The following is a 19,276-nucleotide window of genomic DNA, read 5'->3' as shown; positions in this document are numbered from 1 at the left end:
GGAGAAGCGGCCTCCAGCCCCGCCCGCCTCCCGGCCCTCCCGGGCTGGACACCAACCTCCCAGCAGCATCTCCTGCAGCAGGTTGTCGATCTTGGCCATGCCGAAGAGCTTGATGAACTGGATCTGCTCAATCATCTGCCAGGTGATGCTCTGCAGGGTGGGCAGCAGCAGCAGCAGCTCGCCGAAGCGGCCACGCGAGTCATACTGGCGGTCGTTGATGTAGTCTTCTAGGCTCACCTGCACCTGGGAACGCAGCCTCTTGATCTTGCCTGGGTCACTCAGCCCCTTGGCATCTGCAATGGGAGGGGTCATGCCAGGAAGGCAGAGGGCCAACCTGGAGCGCCTGGGGAGGTGGGACCCAATGTCCCGTTGCTCCGGGGGCTCTTGCTAGGAGGCCTAGTGTCCTGAGGGCACCTAGAGAATCCTAACAGTGCTGGGGCAAGACTTCAGGAACACTCCCAAGAGGGCACCTTGTAACCTTTTCATCGTACAGATGGGGAAACCAAGGCACACAAAAAGGAGAGGACTTGGCCCAGACCACAGAACCACTTGTTGGCAGATCCATGATGTGGAATTAGGGCTCCTGACTCCCAGGTAAGGCCCCACTGGCAGTCCAGTGGTCAAGACTCCATCTTCCAGTGCAGGGGATGCTGGTTCAATCCCTGGTCGGGGAGTTAAGATTCCACATGTCTCACAATTCAGCCAAAAAGAAAAAAAAAAAAGCCCCACCCTCCAGGCCTCAGGACTTGCTTCTTCTCCTGCCTCATTAGTCTCCCCACTTGCCTGCTCCCTTGCCTGTGTGGTCTTGGGGTCTCAGCTTAGATCACACTTCCTCCGGGAAACCTTCTCCATTCCATCCTACCAGGTCTGCACTCTGAGTGTTCATATTGTCCCCAAACCTCTGTGGCTCTTTTGTCACTACTGAGCACACAGGGTGGAATGTCTCTTCCATTAGACTGTGATCTCTATACAGGCATACATACATCTTTTAAACCCACCACCTTGTACCATGCATTGTCAACATGTGTTGAACAGATAACTAGATGAAAGGATGGGTACATGGACGGAAGGGTGAATGAATGAAAAAAAAAAAAGCAATGGATACATTTATATTCTTAACCAGGAAAGTGATTGAAGTGGTTATTCAATAGTTAATCTCAACCTTCATGGAAGACATCTATTGTCTCTTATGGATAAAGTAAGCAGCAGAAAGAGAATTTCACCCACATTTCCAACGCAGGGTTTTCTCTCTCCTGGGCCACATTTGTGCATTCTATCATTCATTCAATAAACATTTATTGAGCACCACCCACATGCCTGGCCCTGACCTAGGTCACCAGCCCCTCCAGGCCAGGCTGCTGACCCTGACTCAGCATCAGTAATCCTGCACATTTTGCTGAGCAGTTACTATCATCCAGGCCCATGCCAACCACCACAGGGTGCACAGCTTGGGCCAGCCTCTGGAGGAAACTGGAACTAGAAATCTTATCCCCTCAAGAAACCAGGAATAGTGTGTGATAGGTAGGAACATGGGCTTGAGAGCTGAAGAGTCTGAAGTTCAAATCCAAGCTCTGCCATTTCCTAGTTATGTGACCTGGGCAAGTCTATCAATTTCCCTGTGACTCAATTTTCTTATCTGTAAAATGGAGATAATAGCAGTTCCTATCTCACAGATACCAGGTTGCAAGTAACAGGTGAGATCAACAAGAGCCTTAGTGAGTGCTCAATACACAGTGTTCATTTCTGCTTCCTCGCTATGCTTACTAGACTCAATCTTCACCCAGAAAGGGCTTGGCACTAAGGACAGTGCCTGGCACGAGGCAGGACCTCTCCAACATGGAAGGACAGAAGGAAGCAAGGAAGCTTTGGAGCCCAGGCGTCCATCTTGACATTATGAGATGAAAACAGGTTTTGCACAAAATCACAACTACAGAAATGTGGTACAGGGACTTCCTTGGTGGCCCAGTGGTGGGGACTTCCTCCTTCAAGGCAGGGGGTGTGGGTTTGATCTCTGTTCTGGGAGTAAGATCCCACGTGCCTCACAGCCAAAATACCAAAACAGAGAACAGAAGCAATAGTGTAACGAATTCAATAAAGACTTTATAAATGGTCCACATGGAAAAAAAAAAAAAACGAAAAAAAAAAAAAGATGTTGTGTGAAAATGGAAGTGGAGGGTTGGTAGACGGAAGAGGGAGAATGCAAATACATTCTCTTTATCCTGCTAATGAAAGGTTAGGAGATACTGCCAACAGTTGATGGAACAAAAAATAAAAGCATAAGCGCAGAACATTATAGAGGCAATCAGTAGAGACACTGAAATAGTAAGAAAAATGTATTAGGATGATGGGAGAGAAAAGATGGAGTGGTGATGGGGAAAAATACATTTCTCAACTATCATAGGAGGAAAAAATATGTTCTAAAATGGATAAATCAAGAAGTAGAAGGGTTAGCATTTTATTTAGAGCTGGAGAGATGGCAATAAAAAGAAACAGTACAAAGAATCAGAAATGGTTCCTCCTGGGGAGTGGGCTTTGGACAGGAAAAGCAGAGTGGGGAGGACTATTTCCATTTTAAGTATGTGCAGATATTATTTTGATAAAAAAAAATTCTGAGGGAAAGAAAAGGAGGATGGGAGGAGGTAAGGAACAGAAAGCAGACAGGAAAGGAGAGAAAGATAAAAGTGAAGCTGCTCAGTCGTGTCCGACTCTTTGCCACCCCGTGGACTGTAGGCCACCAGGCTCCTCCGTCCATGGGATTCTCCAGGCAAGTATACTGGAGTGGGCTGCCATTTCCTTCTCCAGGGGAATTTCCCGACCCAGGGACCGAACCCGAGTCTCCCGCATTGCGGTCAGACGCTTTAACCTCTGAGCCACCAGGGAAGCCCAAGAAAGGTAAGATGGGAAAGAAAAAAACCAGGCCTCTGGAGTCAGCGTGCCCCGTTGTCACATCAGTCATTTGAGCCTTGATTTTCCTCATCTGTTAAATGGAGCTGATAAAGATGTCTTCTGATTGTTGTACTAGAGAGATGGAGTGGTAAACTCAGGGTTCGCAGCTCAGTGGGAGCAGTTCGACAGAGGGTCTGGAGCATCAGGGGAGGGTGGGAGGTGTGGGCTGTACCTGGGTCAAAGAAGATGATGGCTTTGAGGCAGGCGTACTCATTGTCATCAATCTGCAGCTCTTGAAAGGGCAGCACCAACTCATCAAGGATGCGCACGGACACTCGGCTCATCTCTGCCAGCTCCGGGCAGTGCCGAGGGACGATGTAGTCATTGCCTGGATGGGTTAGGAAGGAGAGGGGATGGGAAGCCACCGGGGTGTGCCTCTCTCCTCTAGCTTTTGCTGTTTGCAGTTATAATGCAGAAGCTGCTCACGGAAGGAGGGGCTGGTGGGGACTGTCACACCCATCTTACAGATGAGGAAGCCAAGGCCCAGATTAAAGGAATGAGTGACTTGCAGGCATTGGAGTGGGCCCAGAGCCTGACTTCTTAGCACCCCTTTCGTATCACCCAAGCTCCATTCTTCAATGGCAACAACAGACTACAAGACTGATGACAATCAAGGGCTGTTTGGGAGGCATAAAAGCACCACGCATAAGGGCTCAGGTTCTGGAATTAGACCACCTGGGCTGAATCTTGCTTTTTCCACTGACTAGCCAGATCTATCTGGATAAATTACTTTCTGTGCCTCGGTTTTTCCATCTGTAAAATGGGAATAAATTATAGTGCTTATCTCATTGGGTTATCATACTCGAGGAGTTAGTATTTGTAAAGTACTCAGACTAGGGCCCACGGTGTGCCCTATGTAAGAAGTTAGAGTAATAAACAAACACGTTATGAAGGCATCGGTGACACAGACTGGGGGTTTGTGCCATTCCTGGCTGTCTTTTGCTCCCTCTTCAGAAAGTACATCTGAATGCACAGGTTATCCCAGGGCTAAGCCTGACTGCTGTAACGTGAATGCTGGGGAATTTAATTCCACGAGTCCACATTTCCTTGCATCTGAATCTGGTATCCAGCTGAGAATACTGAGGACAGGACCGTTCTGATCTGACTCCCTCACTCTGCATACCACCAGGGAAATCTCCCATGCCCAGGTGCGCTCCACGCTGGGCATGCCTCCTGCAGAGCCCTGACTGGGCAGAAAGCATCCTCACCTAGAAGCAGAACATCCTTGAACACCATGGAGCGCTTGGTGGCTCCGAGAAGCAGGTGCTCACCGGCGTGGGCTCTGAGCAGGGCCACCTGGAAGAGAGAGGGGATGGCGTCCGGTGTCCGCACGCCTGGGAAGGCATCTACACCCCTGGGGAGGCTGTTCCCCGCCAACTCAATGACCCGGAGCAAGTCAGCATTAGTGTTCTGCTTGCCTTTACCTGCCTGAATGATAAGATGGGCATCAGAAAGCTGCTTCCTTCCTCTCATAACTGATAAAACTAGAAACCGGGAAAAGCTTCAGCTGACCGCTGAAAGGGGAAACAACCTGTGCTTGAGCCGGGACACCAAATGCCAACTCTGCCCTTGAACTGCTGTGTTTGGGGTAAGCTGCTGCTCCACTCTGGGCCTCGTCTGTCTGTCTGTGTGCCTGGTAAAACTGTAACACCACTCTGTGTGTGTGTTAGCAGAGACTTAAAGGCTTTCATCAGATTCTCAAGAGGGTCCACAAACCCAAAAAGTTCTAAAACTTTTAGAGCTTTTTTGGGGGTTCTGAATTCCTAGTCATGGATCAGCTATGTAACACGATGAAGGGTGTTTTGTAAAACACAGATTCTTAGGCCTTACTACCCAAGGCACTGATTCTCTTTATCTGGGGTGGGCCCAAGGGATCTGAAATTAACAAACTCCTCAGTTGATTCTGATGCATGGTTGTGTTCGGGAAATCACTGCTCCAAGAGATCTCTAGAGCATCCACCCACTTGAAGCTGGAAGATTCTAGATTCTGTTGTAAGAATCTGGATATGGATGCTGGTTTCCGAGGCAAAGGGTGTGAGCAACGGTCCTTGGCCAGAGATCCGCTTGACCGACCCCTTCCCTGCAGAGAGGACAGAGAGGCCTTGGAAGTCTGAGTCTGAAGTCTGGCAGGTGGGAGCCCTGCCAGCCCACAGGAGGGCATTGCCTGCCTTTTCAGAACCACCTGCTTCAGTGCTTGCATGTGGACCAAGGATGGGGCTGGTCAAATGGTAGCAGGCTGGTGGCCTCCAGGATCTTATCTGCAAGGTAGGGTAGGGAATTTGGAAATTCTTTAGCAGACTAAACTAGGAAGCAAAAAATGCTTTTATTCATTAATGCATTGGATTGCTCATTCTTGAAGTCATCAGATGTTAGTGCCTACTAAGTGCCAGACATCACTTTGCCAATACAAATCTGTACGGTCAAAACTATGGTTTTTCCAGTAGTCATGTACAGACGTGACAGTTGAACCATAAAGAAGGCTGAGCACTGAAGAACTGATGCTTTCGAACTGTGGTGTTGGAAAAGACTCTTGAGAGTACCTTGGATAGCAAGGAGATCAAACCAGTCCATCCTAAAGGAGATCAGTCCTGAATATTCATTGGAAGGACTAACGCTAAAGCTTCAGCTTCAATACTCTGGCCACCTGATGAAAAGAACCGACTAATTGGAAAAGACCCTGATGCTGGGAAAGACTGAGGGCAGGACAAGAAGGGGGTGACAGAGGATCAGACGGTTGGATGGCATCACTGACTCAATGGACATGAGTTTGAGCAAACTCCAGGAGTTAGCAAAGGACAAGGAAGCCTTGTGCGCTGTAGTCCACGGGGTCTCACACCAGACTGGGACACGACCGAGAGACTGAATGACAACCACAAGTGCCAGACGCTTGTTTGGGGACACAATAGTGAAAAGAAGGGAGGGAGGGAGGAGGAGAAGGAAGGAGAGAGGAAGGGAGGGAGAAAGAAAGAAGAGATAGATGGATGGACCGAAGGAGGGAAGCAGAAAGGAAGATGAGGCTCATGTGATGAAGAGCAATGGGGCAAATCATGAAAGGCCCTGCTGAGGATGTGAGGTAGTTCTAAGGTATGGAGGACACCTGGCACAGAGTAGGCATTCGATAAATATTTGTTTGGATGAAAGAGGAAGGGACAGGTGAAAGGATGAGCCGCTCTACTTAACATCCTCCCAGATTGAGCCCCTGTTGCAGCCATGTCCTTACCACGTCTCTGAACCCCCAAGGTGAAGCCTGGTGAGGATGACAGGAAAAGAGGGGGAATGGCAAACAGCCTTGGAGGAGGGCGAGAACGCCCTTTCCATGACCAGGACAAAAGGAGACCAAAGCCTGCTGATTATCAAGCACTTCCTACACGCCAGGCACCATGCAGGACTTTCGTCACTTACTCCAGTGTCTTTGCGATCGAGAGACAGAAGACCTAGAGTCGAACCCTGTGGCTGTCTTGCTCTGTGACCTTGGGCAAATTGCTCTTTCTCTCCAAGCCTCCATCCCCTTATCCAATGCTACCCAGCCTGCTAGGTTTCAATGGGTCGATGCCCAAAACAAACCACGAAGCAAGCACGCTTGGTTCCTGGGGCAATGTTGACAGACAACATCCCCCAGTTCTCCCAGCTGTGCCCCAACCATCACAGGCAAGATAAGCTCCTTATACACTATGAATGGGGAGGTGGGAACCCTCCTGGCCCTGGGGTCCAGCCCCCTAACATGGCTGTTCTGGGGGTGGGCAGGTGGTGGGTGGTGATGTTAATGATTATTCTGTGTTACTGGCCACCCATCACTGCTCTCTGAGAATGCTCTGAGCCCCAGCCAGGGAGGTTTGGGTGGGAAATGGAGGTTAACAATTGCTCAGCTTGGGGGGGAATCTTGTTGTCCTGCTGAGCCCCTGGGAAGGAACAGGAGGGATTAAACATTAATGGAGCCTCTCCAGCAGAGGGGACCGGGGCCAGAACACGAGGAGCAGGGAAGAAGGCCAGGGCAGCCTGGCCAAGATCCCTGCCTTGTCATCCCTCCCGAAGCAGTGAGGAATCCGTGTAAGAGGGCATCCGATCTGGCCCCCGTGTGAGGGTGAGGACCAGCAAAGCCAGGGTTTTCACAGCCTGTTTCACCACGTGATGCAAATGCATTCCAGGAGCGCCTGGGCACCAGAGGACTTTGAGAAGCCCTGGGCTTCCTAAGGTTCAACAGCTGCCTTGCCTGAGGACTTCTGAGAAACTTCAAGAGACCGAGACACGTTGCCAATTTTCTGTGCAGAATTGCAAAACCGAGAAGCAAATGTACCAGGAGCCGGTATCTGGAACACTGTCCACTGGTGCCGCCCCGCTTCCATCGGAGCTGAGTCGATGACCCAGTTCAGCCCCTTTTCCAAACAAAGAAAATGTCTGCAGTGGCCTCGGGGGCACCCTGAGCAGGTGCTCAGGAACTCAACTGTCCTCGGGGCCCCATCCCTCAGCCCCACCTTCTCCCCCTAAGACATTTTTGGTATTCCGAAGAAGGTAGTTTGGGAAATAAAATTGCTGAATGAAAATCCATCTTGGTGGGATACAAGGAAGAAACTGACATTTAGGGAGGCCAGGACTGTGTAGGTGTCCCGTTACACCACTGACGCTTTTCAAAGGGTAATGTTCTCCATCCTCCCAACAGCTTTCTGATGGGGATATTACGATTCATACTTTACAGATGAGAAAACGGAGGCTCAAGGAGAGGAAGCAATTTGTCCAAGATCACAGAGAGAAGCTTTCTTAGAGCCAAGGCTTAGGCCCTGCCCCTGAGCCCCTACCCACATCCTACCTGGGAGAGCTGTCGGATACAGCAGTGCAGTCAGTGGCTGTGGGCCTGGACTTTGAAGCCTGCCTGCTTGTTCTAGCACCGCCTGTGTTGGATACTAGCTGTGCGACCTTGAGCAAATTATTCAACCTTTCTGTGTCCCCAGTTTCCTCTCCTATATGATGGTCATAATAGCACTTACCTTACCTAGGGTTGTCGGAAGGATTAAATGAGCTAATATTTGTAAAGTGATTTAAACAGCTCCATGCACACATGAGCACTATGTGTTTGTGAAATAAATTGAATCAGTCCAAGGCCATATCCAGGGGGAGGGGGGCAGGCAGCAGGACCCACCTACCCAGGGCCCGGACCACCCGCAGACCGTGTCCACCCTCACCTGGTCGTCCAGAGGGAGCTCACAGAAGGCTGGGATGTACTTGGCCCACTCGACGAGCACCAGCAGCTGCTCTTTCATGGACTCACACACATCCGCGATGCTGGCGATCTTTTTCGCCCGAATGTCGCCATTGATTCCGGAGACAGGGGAGGTGATCTAGGGGAGGCGAAGGAAAATGCTGGGGTGGCAGGGGCCCCCCTCCATATACTCTGTCCCCTGCACAAAGCCCCCACCCCCCCCAGAGAGCTTCCCTGCCTGGGAAAGAGGAGCTGGACTGTGGGTGCCTTCTCAGCTCTGAAGGAAGCTGTGGGGAAACTGGAAAGGGAGGATGCCAAGGAGGCAGTTATGGGGGAAGACGGCTCTCTCTGGGCCTTCATCTGCCGCTTTCCCCCTACCTCCTCTTCCACCAGCTCCTTTGAAGCCTAAAACACCCGAGAAGCAGGGCAAAAGTCCCCATCCTCATCGGAAGGTGCAGATACCACTGCCCAGAGAGGTACTGCAACTCGCCTAAGGTCACACAGCAAGGGGGGCTGGCTGAGCCCCAGTGCGCTACAGTGTCCGCTCCTCTTTTCTCTTGGGGCTAAGCCAATCTCAGACCCTCGGTGAGCACAGAGACTCCTTGTGCAGGCCCTACAGGGCCGCTAGGTGCCAGCAGTGGTTTATGCTGTGCTTAGTCACTCAGTTGCGCTCGGCTGTCTGCAACCCGCTGGACTGTAGCCCACCAGGCTCCTCTCTCCATGGGAATTCTCCAGGCAAGAATACTGGAGTGGGTTGCCATCCGATCCTCCAGGGGATCCAACCCAGGGATGGAACCCAGGCAACTGTAGGCGGATTCTTTACCGTCTGAGACACCAGGGTTTGAGTCTTTGCTACTAAATGGGCTGTGTGACCCTGGACTCAGTTTCCCTTCGTGATGTCCGAGGGCACTTCCGTCTGCTGCTCTAAGGCCCGGGTGGGAAGGAAAGGGGTGGAGTTGAGATTCCTCTTTAGGATGAGGGGGGCCCAGGTGGGTGGGGGAGGCTCCCCTGGTACCTGCTGGGACAGGACCTCAGCCTGCAGGAGCGCATTGATGGAGGGCAGGCTGCTGTCCTCGTAGCTGGACCGGCGAGTGCTGATCCGGTCCCGTTCATTCTGTACAGCTGTGAGGAGGCAGAAGGAGGTGAGAGGGAGGAGAGGGGTCCCATGGCAGGAGGGGTGGCTGAAGGACAAGGGGAGAGAGGTGAACCTGGAGGGCTGTCCAGGAACAAAGGGAACACACTTGGAGGTGGGAGTTGGGGGCGGAGGGAGAGTGTCCAGGCCAGAGCCCAGGTCAGGGTGTGGGGATAGGGGCCAATGGTTCCTCGCCCAGCTTGTGGGAGAACCTTCCCAGTGCCACTACTGCTCTTCACAAAACAGGGTGGCTTGAGGAGTGATCTACCCGTCATGGGAGGCATGCAAGGCTGTGATGACTTGGCAGAGGACTTCAGGCAGGTCTTAAATTTTGAGCAGGAGATCTGTCTCAATGACAGGCTGTCAAGCTGTGTTTAGAAAAGGGTCCCTTCCTTTCCAGGTGCAAGTGGATAAGACAAGCAAAATGAATTGCTCTGGGTGATGGAGATGGCCCAAGGACTCCTGAGTACAGAGGCAGAAGCCTGGACAAGGGGGTCTGGAGGCCCCACCTGCCCTGGGGTCTGTACCAGTAGGAAGCACATGTGCTCTAGGCTAACCTTCTCAGAGACAGCTCGTGAAAGCTCTGGCTCCCTCCTGCCCCACCACGGGGCTCCCGTCCCAGGAACTCAGAGATCCGGGGCCTCTGTCCACCTGGGCCCCACACCCCCTTGCTTCTCCACTTGGGTCAGTCTTGGCCTAAGATGTGGGCTGGTCCTTCTGCCACCCTGACAGGCCCTCAGAACCTGGGAGGCCTTTGTTGAAGCTGTAAGAAGGGAGGAAAAGGCTACAGGAGACCTGGGCTCCTGGTGGGATTCGCTGCTCAGTCTCCGTGCGCTGGTGGGGGCCACACCCTCTCTCTGGGCCTCAGTTTCCCCATCTACGGGCTTTTCTTTCCCAGACCCGCTCCTCTCGGTCTTTCCCATCTCAGGAACAGGCAGCTTTATTCTTCCTCCGAGCCTGGGGGCCTCGCTATATGTCCCTTTCTCTCACCTGGCCACCACCACCCCACCACCACACACATACTCCAAATGCTGTCAGTAATCTGTGCAAACCCACCTGCAGCTTCCACTCTGGGCTGGGTCCTGGGGAAGTCCAGACCCTCCTCTCTGGCCGCTTTGTTTCCAGCCTTACCCCTGCAGTCTGTGCACCTCTCGGAAGACAAAGGGATCCCCTGAAACCCGACTCGGGTCACATCCCTCCACAGCGGAAACCCAGGACCTCCCCATCATACCTGGAGTCAGGTCACCCTTTCTCACAGTGGTCCTATCTCCCCCATCTCACTTTTTACTCTATCAAACCTGCCTCCCAGCCTTTCCTGGGACTCACTCAGCCACTCTCCATCAAAGTCTTCACCACTGCTGTTCCCACTGCCTGGAACTCTCCTCCTACTCACACCCCATCCCCCACAACTCAGCTTCTTCCTCTCCGTTTGCTCACGTCTCCTTGCACGTAACACCTCTCAGAAACACCCTCTCTGACCACCCTGTCTAGTGGGGATATCCCTCCCGCAGGTTCTGCCACTTTCTCCTGTTTTATTTTTCTTCTTGGTACTTGTCTGTGTCCTTTCTTCACTCTCTAAGAGAAAGAAAGCTCCAGAAAGCCAGAGTATCTTCCCTTTCATCCACTGCTGTAGCCCCAGCAACTAGAACAGAGCCTGGCACGCGGTGGGTGCTCAATAAATATCCACTGAGTGGCCGAAAGAAGGTGCAGGGGAGACCAGCTTTGATTCTCGGGTGCAATTTACACCCCATTTCTCAATGGAACATTGACATTCCCCTCGTCAGCTCTCTCTTGATTTCAAACATTGTTGAAATCAGAGGAGGGAAGCCAGCTGTAGGACTTTCCTGGAAGTCCAGTGGCTAAGACTGCAGTTCCAATGCAGGGGGCGTCAGTTCGATCCCTGGTCAGGGAACTAAAGATCCCACAAGCCACGTGGTATGGCCACAAAAAAAAAAAAAAAAAAAAAAGCCAGATTGTGTAAAGGGAACCCAGAGTTAGTGAGATGTAACAGAGGTCCCAAGGTAAGAAAACTCCTCTTCTCAGACCCACCACCCTGGACGGGGGGCCAGCTTCCAGCAGTGCTCCCCTCCTCAGGTCCCACCCCGCCTGCGACACCCCTCCCACGGCTGCCAGCCCGCACCCACCAGGGCGCCAAGTGGCGGCAGGCCTAAGAAAAGGGCTGCTGTCAGCAGCTGGGGATTGGGCTCCTCAAGGTTAGGCTGGCGTTATCAGTGCCCGGCGCGAGCTCAGTCACGGAATGATGTTTTCCAAATGTTTGCTCAGTATTAGCAGGGTCGGGGACCTAATGTAACTTCTATTGAATATTAACCAGCCCGGGCAGAGGCGGAGAGGACGAGCCTGTCTTCCGAGAGAACCCCTGAGTGGGGGTGTGGGAAGGGGGGCTGGGCGGGGGATCCCAGGTAGGGCCCATCCGTGGGCCCCTGGCCTACCGCCAGCTTGTACCTCCTGCATCCCTGGCCCTGCTTCCTGGGCTGAATTTCTGAAGCCGGGCATCAGACATTTGTCCTGGGTCTGACAGCTCAGGCTCAGGGAGGTGTAGGTTTATAGGAAAGAATCTGGGACCTGCCATTGGACCCACTGGCCCCCACATTTCTTCCCAGAGTCTCCGTTCTTTAACCCACTTGATCACCATGGAATATCCTCTGGCCAAACTTACAAGACTTTGAGATTCAGAGCCCTTCTCTGTGGTTGAGAGGAAGTTTCAGAAGACTTGACCAAATCCAGGTGCCTCCCAAGGCCATCAGTCCTAGTTCTCATCCAGGGAATTTGGTGTCTGCTCAGTTCTGGGGAGCCTGTGGTCTAGTCCTGACTTCCTCTGCCCTTGACCTTGACCCAATCATATCACCTCTCTGGTCTCAACTTCCCCATCTGTAAAGTGGAAAGATTTGATGACCTCCTATACACCCAAGTGGTCTATGAGTGCTACATTTACAATCCATGCTTTGCTGTCCTCATGGACAACTTTGGAGTTCTCATTTCTAGATTCTCCTAAGGCCATCGAGGAAGGGAAATAAAAACTGGTCCCAACTCTCCCAGTCCCTGGGGCTTCCATTGAGAATTTCTCTTGGCTCTGAGAACCTCCCACCAAGCCAAGGAGGGGTATTGGGACTATAAGACTTAAGTAGAGCTAGTCAAATCAGTCAATCCTAAAGGAAATCAACTCTGAATATTCATTGGAAGGACTGATACTGAAGTTCCAATACTTTGGCCACCTGATGTGAAGAGCTGACTCATTGGAAGAGACCCTGATGCTGGGAAAGACTGAGGGCAGAAGGAGAAGGGGATTACAGAGGATGAGATGGTTGGACGGCATCACCAACTCAATGGACATGAGTTTGAGGAAACTTCAGGAGACAGTGAAGGACAGGGAAGCCTAGCATGTTGCAATCCATGGGGTCACAAAGAGTTGGACATGACTTAACAAATGAACAATAACGACAAGAGCTAGTCATGCCCTTACTTCCCAGAACTTGACCACAGTGGCAGTGGAACACTTTGCTACCCTGGCCGTGTTCTCAAAGCAGCTGAGCCCACCGCATGTGTCAGGATCTTCTGGCTAACCCAAGCATGCAAACAACCACCAGCCTTTACTATAGCCCACACGCACCTGCCATTAGCCGATCCTCCTCTCCTCCTGGCATAATGCCACCTTCTCCAAGATAAGAAGCAACTGGCTGTTTTCAAGGCTCAGCCAAGGTAGAACGGCTGGGGACTCTCCCTCCTCGGGGCCTGCCGTCTCTGTGGCAGTCCAGTGGGAGGACCAGGGAACAAACACACAAGTCCTGGTGGGCCGTGTGTGCTTCCACAGGTAGATCAGTGGGCATATAGCAAGACTCACAGAGCTGGAAGGGTTCATTATCCACCCCTGTGATTTTACAGATGTGAACACTGAAGCCCAAATGGGGCAGAAACTTCACTGAAGTAACACACATGAAAGTGACTCTGAGTGTTTAATAAGAGACACCTATAAAGACCAGTGAGATGCAGGAACAGGCTACCTACAAGCTAGGAAGGTAGCCGTCCGCTCAGGTGAGCTGCCAGCCTTTCTCCCTCCCGCCTGTCACAAGGCTTGGAATTTTAACACAAGAGATTTACTCTCTCAAACATAAAATCTTAGGCTGTCGAGCTGATAGAAACACTGGCTCTTAGAACCCTAAACTGTTCGGCTCTTAGACTGTAGCTCTCAATCTTTTCCTTGACTCTAGCTATTCACGTGTGCATGATCAGTTGCTTCAGTCGTGTCCAACTTTGTGACCCCATGGGCTATAAGCTCGTCAGGCACCTCTGTCCATGGGATTCTCCAAGCAAGAATACTGGAATAGGTCGCCATGCCCTCCTCCAAGGGATCTTCCCAACCCAGGGATAGAACCCGGGTCTCCTGCGTCTTCCGCATTACAGGCAGACACTTTACCACTGAGGTACCAGGAAAGCCCCTAGCTGTTCACACATGCCTCATATTCCCACTCATGGCATTTCTTTTACTTATTTGTTTTCTTTGTTTGGTGGCCATGGCCTGTCGAATGTGGGATAGTAGTTGCCTGAGGAGGGATTGAACCCTCGCTTCCTGCAGTGGAAGCACAGAGTCCTAACCACTAGACAGCCAGGAAAGTCCCTCATTCATAACATTTCTCATTTGACAAAGTTGTGCTCAAGTTCAAGGTGAGAGCAGTGTGATCCCACTGAAAACTGGGTGGGGGGGAGCTGGGGGCATCTGCCCTTTGAAAAAGGTTCTCCTTGCTCTTGAGAACCACTGAGGTCCAGATGAGAGAATTGTGGTGTTGTGAGCATCACGGTGTGTTCCTGAGGGTCATAGCCCAGGTTTCACAGCAGGAGCCATAAACTCTCAGAGTCCTATGGGGATGAGGCCCAGAGAATATTTCCCAGGAGGCGGGCAGAGAAACAGGGGCTCAGAGGCAGAGTCACGGAAGGGAGACTGCCAAAGCCAAGCTCCCCCCCTTCCCAGTTGGCCAGGAGAAGGCTGCGTCCCAGGATCCTGCTGGGGGTAGAGTGGAGCAGGTGTGTGTTTGTGCAGAACTAGACCAAGGGTTTTGGTTAGTGTGCCACAGCTGCGGGCTGGAAGTGAAGGTCTGGGAGCCAGTCTCAGGGCTGGGAAAGGTGCGTTGAGCAGAGAAGGAGACAGAGAGATTTGAAAACGGACTCAAGTTACTCAGAGAAGCAGTTAAAAGATATTTGTTTCCTGAGCTTGGGCTAGAAAACTTTCAAACGTTCCTAGAGTCTGGAGGGCATAGCAGGCAGCATCGAGGTATCATCCAAACCGCATTGAGCTCAAGACCAAAGCTTGGGGTTCAACCTCGGAGTTTGCTTCGACCAACTTGGAGGGGCCTTGGGCAAGTTGTTGACCCATTCTGGGCCTCAGTTCCCTCGTCTGTGAAAAGCAGGGGTGATAACAGTGCCCCGCAGGGCTGTCATGATAATGAAAAGAACTATGAATTGTGGGAAAGCCCAGGCAGGTAGAAAAGCCCAGCTTCTGTTGGCAGGAGATACCTTAATAAATGCTGTGCCCCAGCACTCCCAGCCTCCCCCACCCAGGACGAGTCTGGCGCCTTGTTCCCTTTCTCTGGAGCCTGAGGACGCTGCATCATCTGATCCCCAAGAACGAAGACTAAGGAACTGGGGCACCTGACCCCGGAACAGGAAGATGGGAGACAGAGCCCCGCCCCATTCCTGTTCACATATGCTGAGTCTAGTCGTGGGGCCATGGAAGTTCATCATCCCATTCTCTACGTTTTTCCTGATGCTTGAAATAGTGTATGAAGCAAAAACACCCAGGGACTTCTGAGGTGGTCCAGTGGTTAAGACTTTGTGTCTCCACTGCAAGGGGTGTGGGTTCAATCCCTGGTCAAGGAACTAAGATTCCACATGCCAAGGAGTGCGGCCAAAAAACAAGAAAATAAAATCACAGTAAAAAAAAAAAAGAAAAAACACCCAACCTGGCTGCCTTGCGGTGGCGAAGGCAGGCAGGGGTGGTGGCGCTGGGAACCCGAGTAGCTGAAAGTAGGAGCTTATCTCTCGGAATCTTTCTCAAGACCAAGCCCAGCCCCTCCCTATGGTCAGATCTTCAGGCCCTCCCTCCTCTCAGCCATTAGCCAGTCACCCTGGGGCCTGTCACCGAGTCATAAAGTTGTGGCCACAGTTGTAAATGGCCGTCAGGAGCTTGTGGGCATGGGTGGGGCAGGGAGGTGGCAGGCGGGGGCCGAGGCTCACCTTCCTTCTTCATGCCAGCCCGGAAGCACTTCTTGAGCCTGCAATAACGGCACTGGTTCCTCTTGTCTTTGTCCACCACGCACTGCCGGCTAAACCTGGGGAGGGCTTGGGGTGGTTGGAGGAAGAAAGGACAGCCCTCCTCCCCCCAGGGCTCAACTAGGATCCTGGCCATCTGGTTGACCTCCAGGCTCCTTGCTCAAACCTTCCATCCCAGGAGTCCTCCAGCTAACCAACCAGAAGCTGGAAAGGCCCTGTGGACTCTCTGAGAGCCCAACCCTGTCCCCCTAACATGAGGAAACTGAGGCTCAGAGAGCGGACACATGGCCTCAGATCACTCAGCTATGAGTAGAAGGCACTGCTATTTCCCACGTATCTTATTAAAAGCCCAGAGCCCAGAACGGGCTATTGGCTGTGAATCAGTTTCAGTACTTGGTCCACATAAAGCCACTTTCTGGAAGGGCATATGGAGTAGAGGCAGGCAGGCGCCACCGTGGTTCTGGGTGGTGCCCTGTCAACCCCAGGCTCTGCCGTTGATTCAAGCTGGGTGACCTTGGGCAAATTCCCAGTCCTCTCCAAGCCACAGCTTCCTCATCTATAAAATGAGATAATAATAGTAACCTCTGCAGAGGGGTGTTGACAGGCGAAAATGAGATAATTACCCAAATGGGGCTCAGTGCAGTGTCTGTTCATAGTAAGAGCTTGTAACTACAGAAGCTATTATTTTATTATTGTTGTTACCCAGCAGGGGAGATGCTTCTGAAGGACGACTCTCCAAGGCCCTGAGAGAGGTGGAAAGGCCTGGCGCCAACCCCCTATTCACCACAGAAAAAGTGCCAGGTTGGGGGATGGGCCTCATCCTCTGCGGTTTCAGAGGAGACTTGATCTTAAGCCTCAGAGGTCCCCATTTGCTAAATGGGAAAAATCATGATGAGCTTCCGGGAGCAGTTAATACAGGCAAAAACTTAGTATGGTGCCCAGCACATAGTAAGTGTTCAATAAAGGGATGACTAGAATAGACACTCCCATCTGACCTGCAAGGGTGAAGAAATCAGAGGCTTGAAGGCCTTGAAGGGCAGATGGCTCCGAGACCTACCCAGGGAGAAGACAGACCCCAGGGGAGCATCAGCCCAAGTGCACCCATTTCCCAGATGGAGAAATCGAGGCTCCTCACCTGCAGGAGTACATGTGGTTCTTCCTCACGCTTCTCCGGAAGAAGCCCTTGCAGCCATCACAGCTCGAGGCACCGTAGTGCTTGCCCGTGGCCCGGTCCCCGCAGATGGCGCACAGGGCGCTGACACCCAGGCTGTTGGGTGCATTGAGGTTGGCACCCTCTGATGGGGATGTGTCTGCACCGGAAAAGCAAAGAGTGAGGACTCAGGTGGGGCAGGAAGTCACCTCTCAGAGGCCCTGCTGTCCTGGTGGTTTATATTCAGAAAAGGATGTGAGCCTTGTAGGGATCTTTCCAGAGCTTCAGCCTCAGCTAGATCCAGGTGCTACTGACCCCCCTCAAAGAACTTGGGCAAGTTCCTTGCTGTTTTGGAACTCCCATTCTGCATCCATAACTTAGGGATGGTTGTGACACTGACTTCGTAGAGTTGTTAACGAGGGTCTGCTCCTCCCCATGGTGGCGATCGCTAGCCTCAGCTTTCTCTGGGAAGGAATGAAGAAACTGGCTGTCTCCTAGGATGCGTCCAACAGTTATGGACCCTGATTGGCTGGGCAGAGGGGGCTATGAGAGGGGTAAATATTCCCCCATCATCTCCAGAACCAAGTCCTATTTCTTACTGAGTGACCAAGGCTGGGTGAGTCTCAGCTTGGTACTCAGGGGCCTTGCAAATTCTGCCAGGAAACAGGAAGACATACATCAAGGACAGTGGCTCATTTGCCCTCCTGGGAGGATCATAGCAAGGATATGGGCACCCCACAGCAAAAGCTACTGCACTGGGACTTCCCTGGTGGTCCAGTGGTTAAGACTCTGCACGTCCAGTGCAAGGTGAGTGGGTTTGAGTCCTGGTCAGGGAAGTAAGATTCCCACACACAGTGGGGTAAAAAAAAACCAAAAAGCACCTGCTGAATCTATGTGAGGAGGGGGATAAGAGGTAGATGGCTGTGGTCTTGGTGACTAGTGCTGCCTCTTAAGTCGTCTGTGACCTTGGGAAAGTTCCTTTTCCTTGCTTCAGTTTCCCTAATTGCAAAAGATGGCAGGTTGACTGGTTCAGTCGTTTTCAATTTTATCTTATATTTCCGCAACTGAACCCTCATTTTCATAAGCAACTCTTCCACCGAGGATAGACCTCTTAGAGAAGATGACACTGTGAACCATCTCCCCAGGAAAATGCTTGCAGACACACACCACACAAAGTCATACACACACACACACACACAACACACGTGTTTTCACCCTGAATCCGATCTTGGGCTCCTAGGGAACATCTAGCTAAGCACTGGACAGGGATATAGTGCTGTGGTTAAGAGCATAATCTCTCTAGCCCTTCTGCCCAGTTTAAATCCGAGCCTGCCCACTTCTTAGCCATGGGACCTTGGCCACATTAATGTATTTCTCAGTGCCTTCATTTCCTCACTTGTGAAATGCTGTTGCTGCTAAGTCGCTTCAGTTGTGTCCGACTCTGTGTGACCCCCATAGACGGCAGCCCACAAGGCTCCCCCGTCCCTGGGATTCTCCAGGGAGTGGGTTGCCATTGCCTTCTCTGCTTGTGAAATGGGGCACATAATAATCTCTAGGGCTGTTATGAAGGTTCAGTGAATCAATATGTGTGAAGTGCTTGGCAGGTAAGAAGCACTATATCAGTGTTTGTAAAATAAAAACTTTTCTGCAAAAGACGACTCTGGGAGCAGATGATTTCCAGCCTCTGTGCACAAGCGGACACACTGCCACATCTCATTTCTGTCATGTCCTGGCTGAACATCTAGTCGCCTCTGAGGGTGCCCAGGAGCACGGCCCCCTCCACTTGGTGAATTATTCCTGGAGATGAGGATAATTGTTAAGCTGCATTGGTGCCCTTTCTCCTCCAGCCTTGCCTCCTCCAACCACCAGGAGAGCTGACCCTACAACTCAGGCGGAGACTGGGGGAAGGGTTCACACATCCTGGGCAGGATAAGCTGGGTGCTGCCAAGTAGCTCATCCTACTCCCCAGGGTCAGGGGATGGTGCCCATTCTCCAGGTGAGAACATCAAAGCTCAGAAAGGACAGGACCTGCCCAGAGATCACGCTGCTGCTAAGTAGAGGAGTCGGATTTACGGTCCAGGCATGCAGGCTGGTGCTAATCTGGCCAGTGCTGTCCTGTTGGCGTGTCTGCTGGAGCCTCTGATAAACAAGGACCCCCTGGTCCTTCTGAATCAGGGATGGGATGTGGGTAGGGAGCTTAGAACCTTTGAGCTACCAACCCAGCACATATGCAAAACATCACCCCAACTTTCTGGCCCACTTCAAACTCCAATGCAGAATGTAGACCTTTCTTAAAGATGCTCAGAGTTCCTGACCTGACTCATGGAGGGCACAGGACCAGTTTCCAGTGCTAAGCCCTCAGGTGCCTTATCACATGGGATCCTCGGGTTAGCCCTGGGAGGCAGGCACTATGATTTATTCTCATTTTACAGGTAAGAAAATTGAGGCTCAGAGAGGAAAATGGCTTCATAAGTTTACACTGGTAGGAAGGATGGACGCCAGAATTGGAGCCCTGATCTTTCTGGCTCCAGAGCTAGAGCTGTCCTGTCCTTAGGACATCCTGTAAGGAGCT

At 51.8% G+C, this 19,276-nt stretch overlaps 1 protein-coding gene across 4 annotated transcripts in view; it reads right to left on the bottom strand.

Moving 5' to 3' along the window:
* The window catches only part of HNF4A (hepatocyte nuclear factor 4 alpha), a 66,891-nt gene that overhangs the window by 8,465 nt on the left and 39,150 nt on the right, over positions 1-19,276 (bottom strand). For 3 of the 4 annotated variants that reach the window (XM_013968895.2, XM_005688574.3, XM_005688575.3), the window contains exons 2-8: positions 16,690-16,864; positions 15,519-15,613; positions 9,156-9,262; positions 8,124-8,279; positions 4,155-4,242; positions 3,119-3,274; positions 57-293 (exon numbers count right to left, since the gene is read on the bottom strand). In XM_013968895.2, coding sequence (XP_013824349.1) covers positions 57-293; positions 3,119-3,274; positions 4,155-4,242; positions 8,124-8,279; positions 9,156-9,262; positions 15,519-15,613; positions 16,690-16,864 — 1,014 coding nt within the window. Of the gene's footprint in view, positions 1-27; positions 294-3,118; positions 3,275-4,154; positions 4,243-8,123; positions 8,280-9,155; positions 9,263-15,518; positions 15,614-16,689; positions 16,865-19,276 lie in introns of all 4 variants that reach the window. The other variant, XM_013968896.2, reaches the window with a different exon arrangement.

The sequence above is a fragment of the Capra hircus genome, chromosome 13, assembly GCF_001704415.2.
Source record: "Capra hircus breed San Clemente chromosome 13, ASM170441v1, whole genome shotgun sequence".
Classification (NCBI taxonomy): Eukaryota; Metazoa; Chordata; class Mammalia; order Artiodactyla; family Bovidae; genus Capra; species Capra hircus.
Note: the sequence above shows the minus strand (reverse complement) of the source record. Positions and strands in the feature narration are given on the sequence as shown.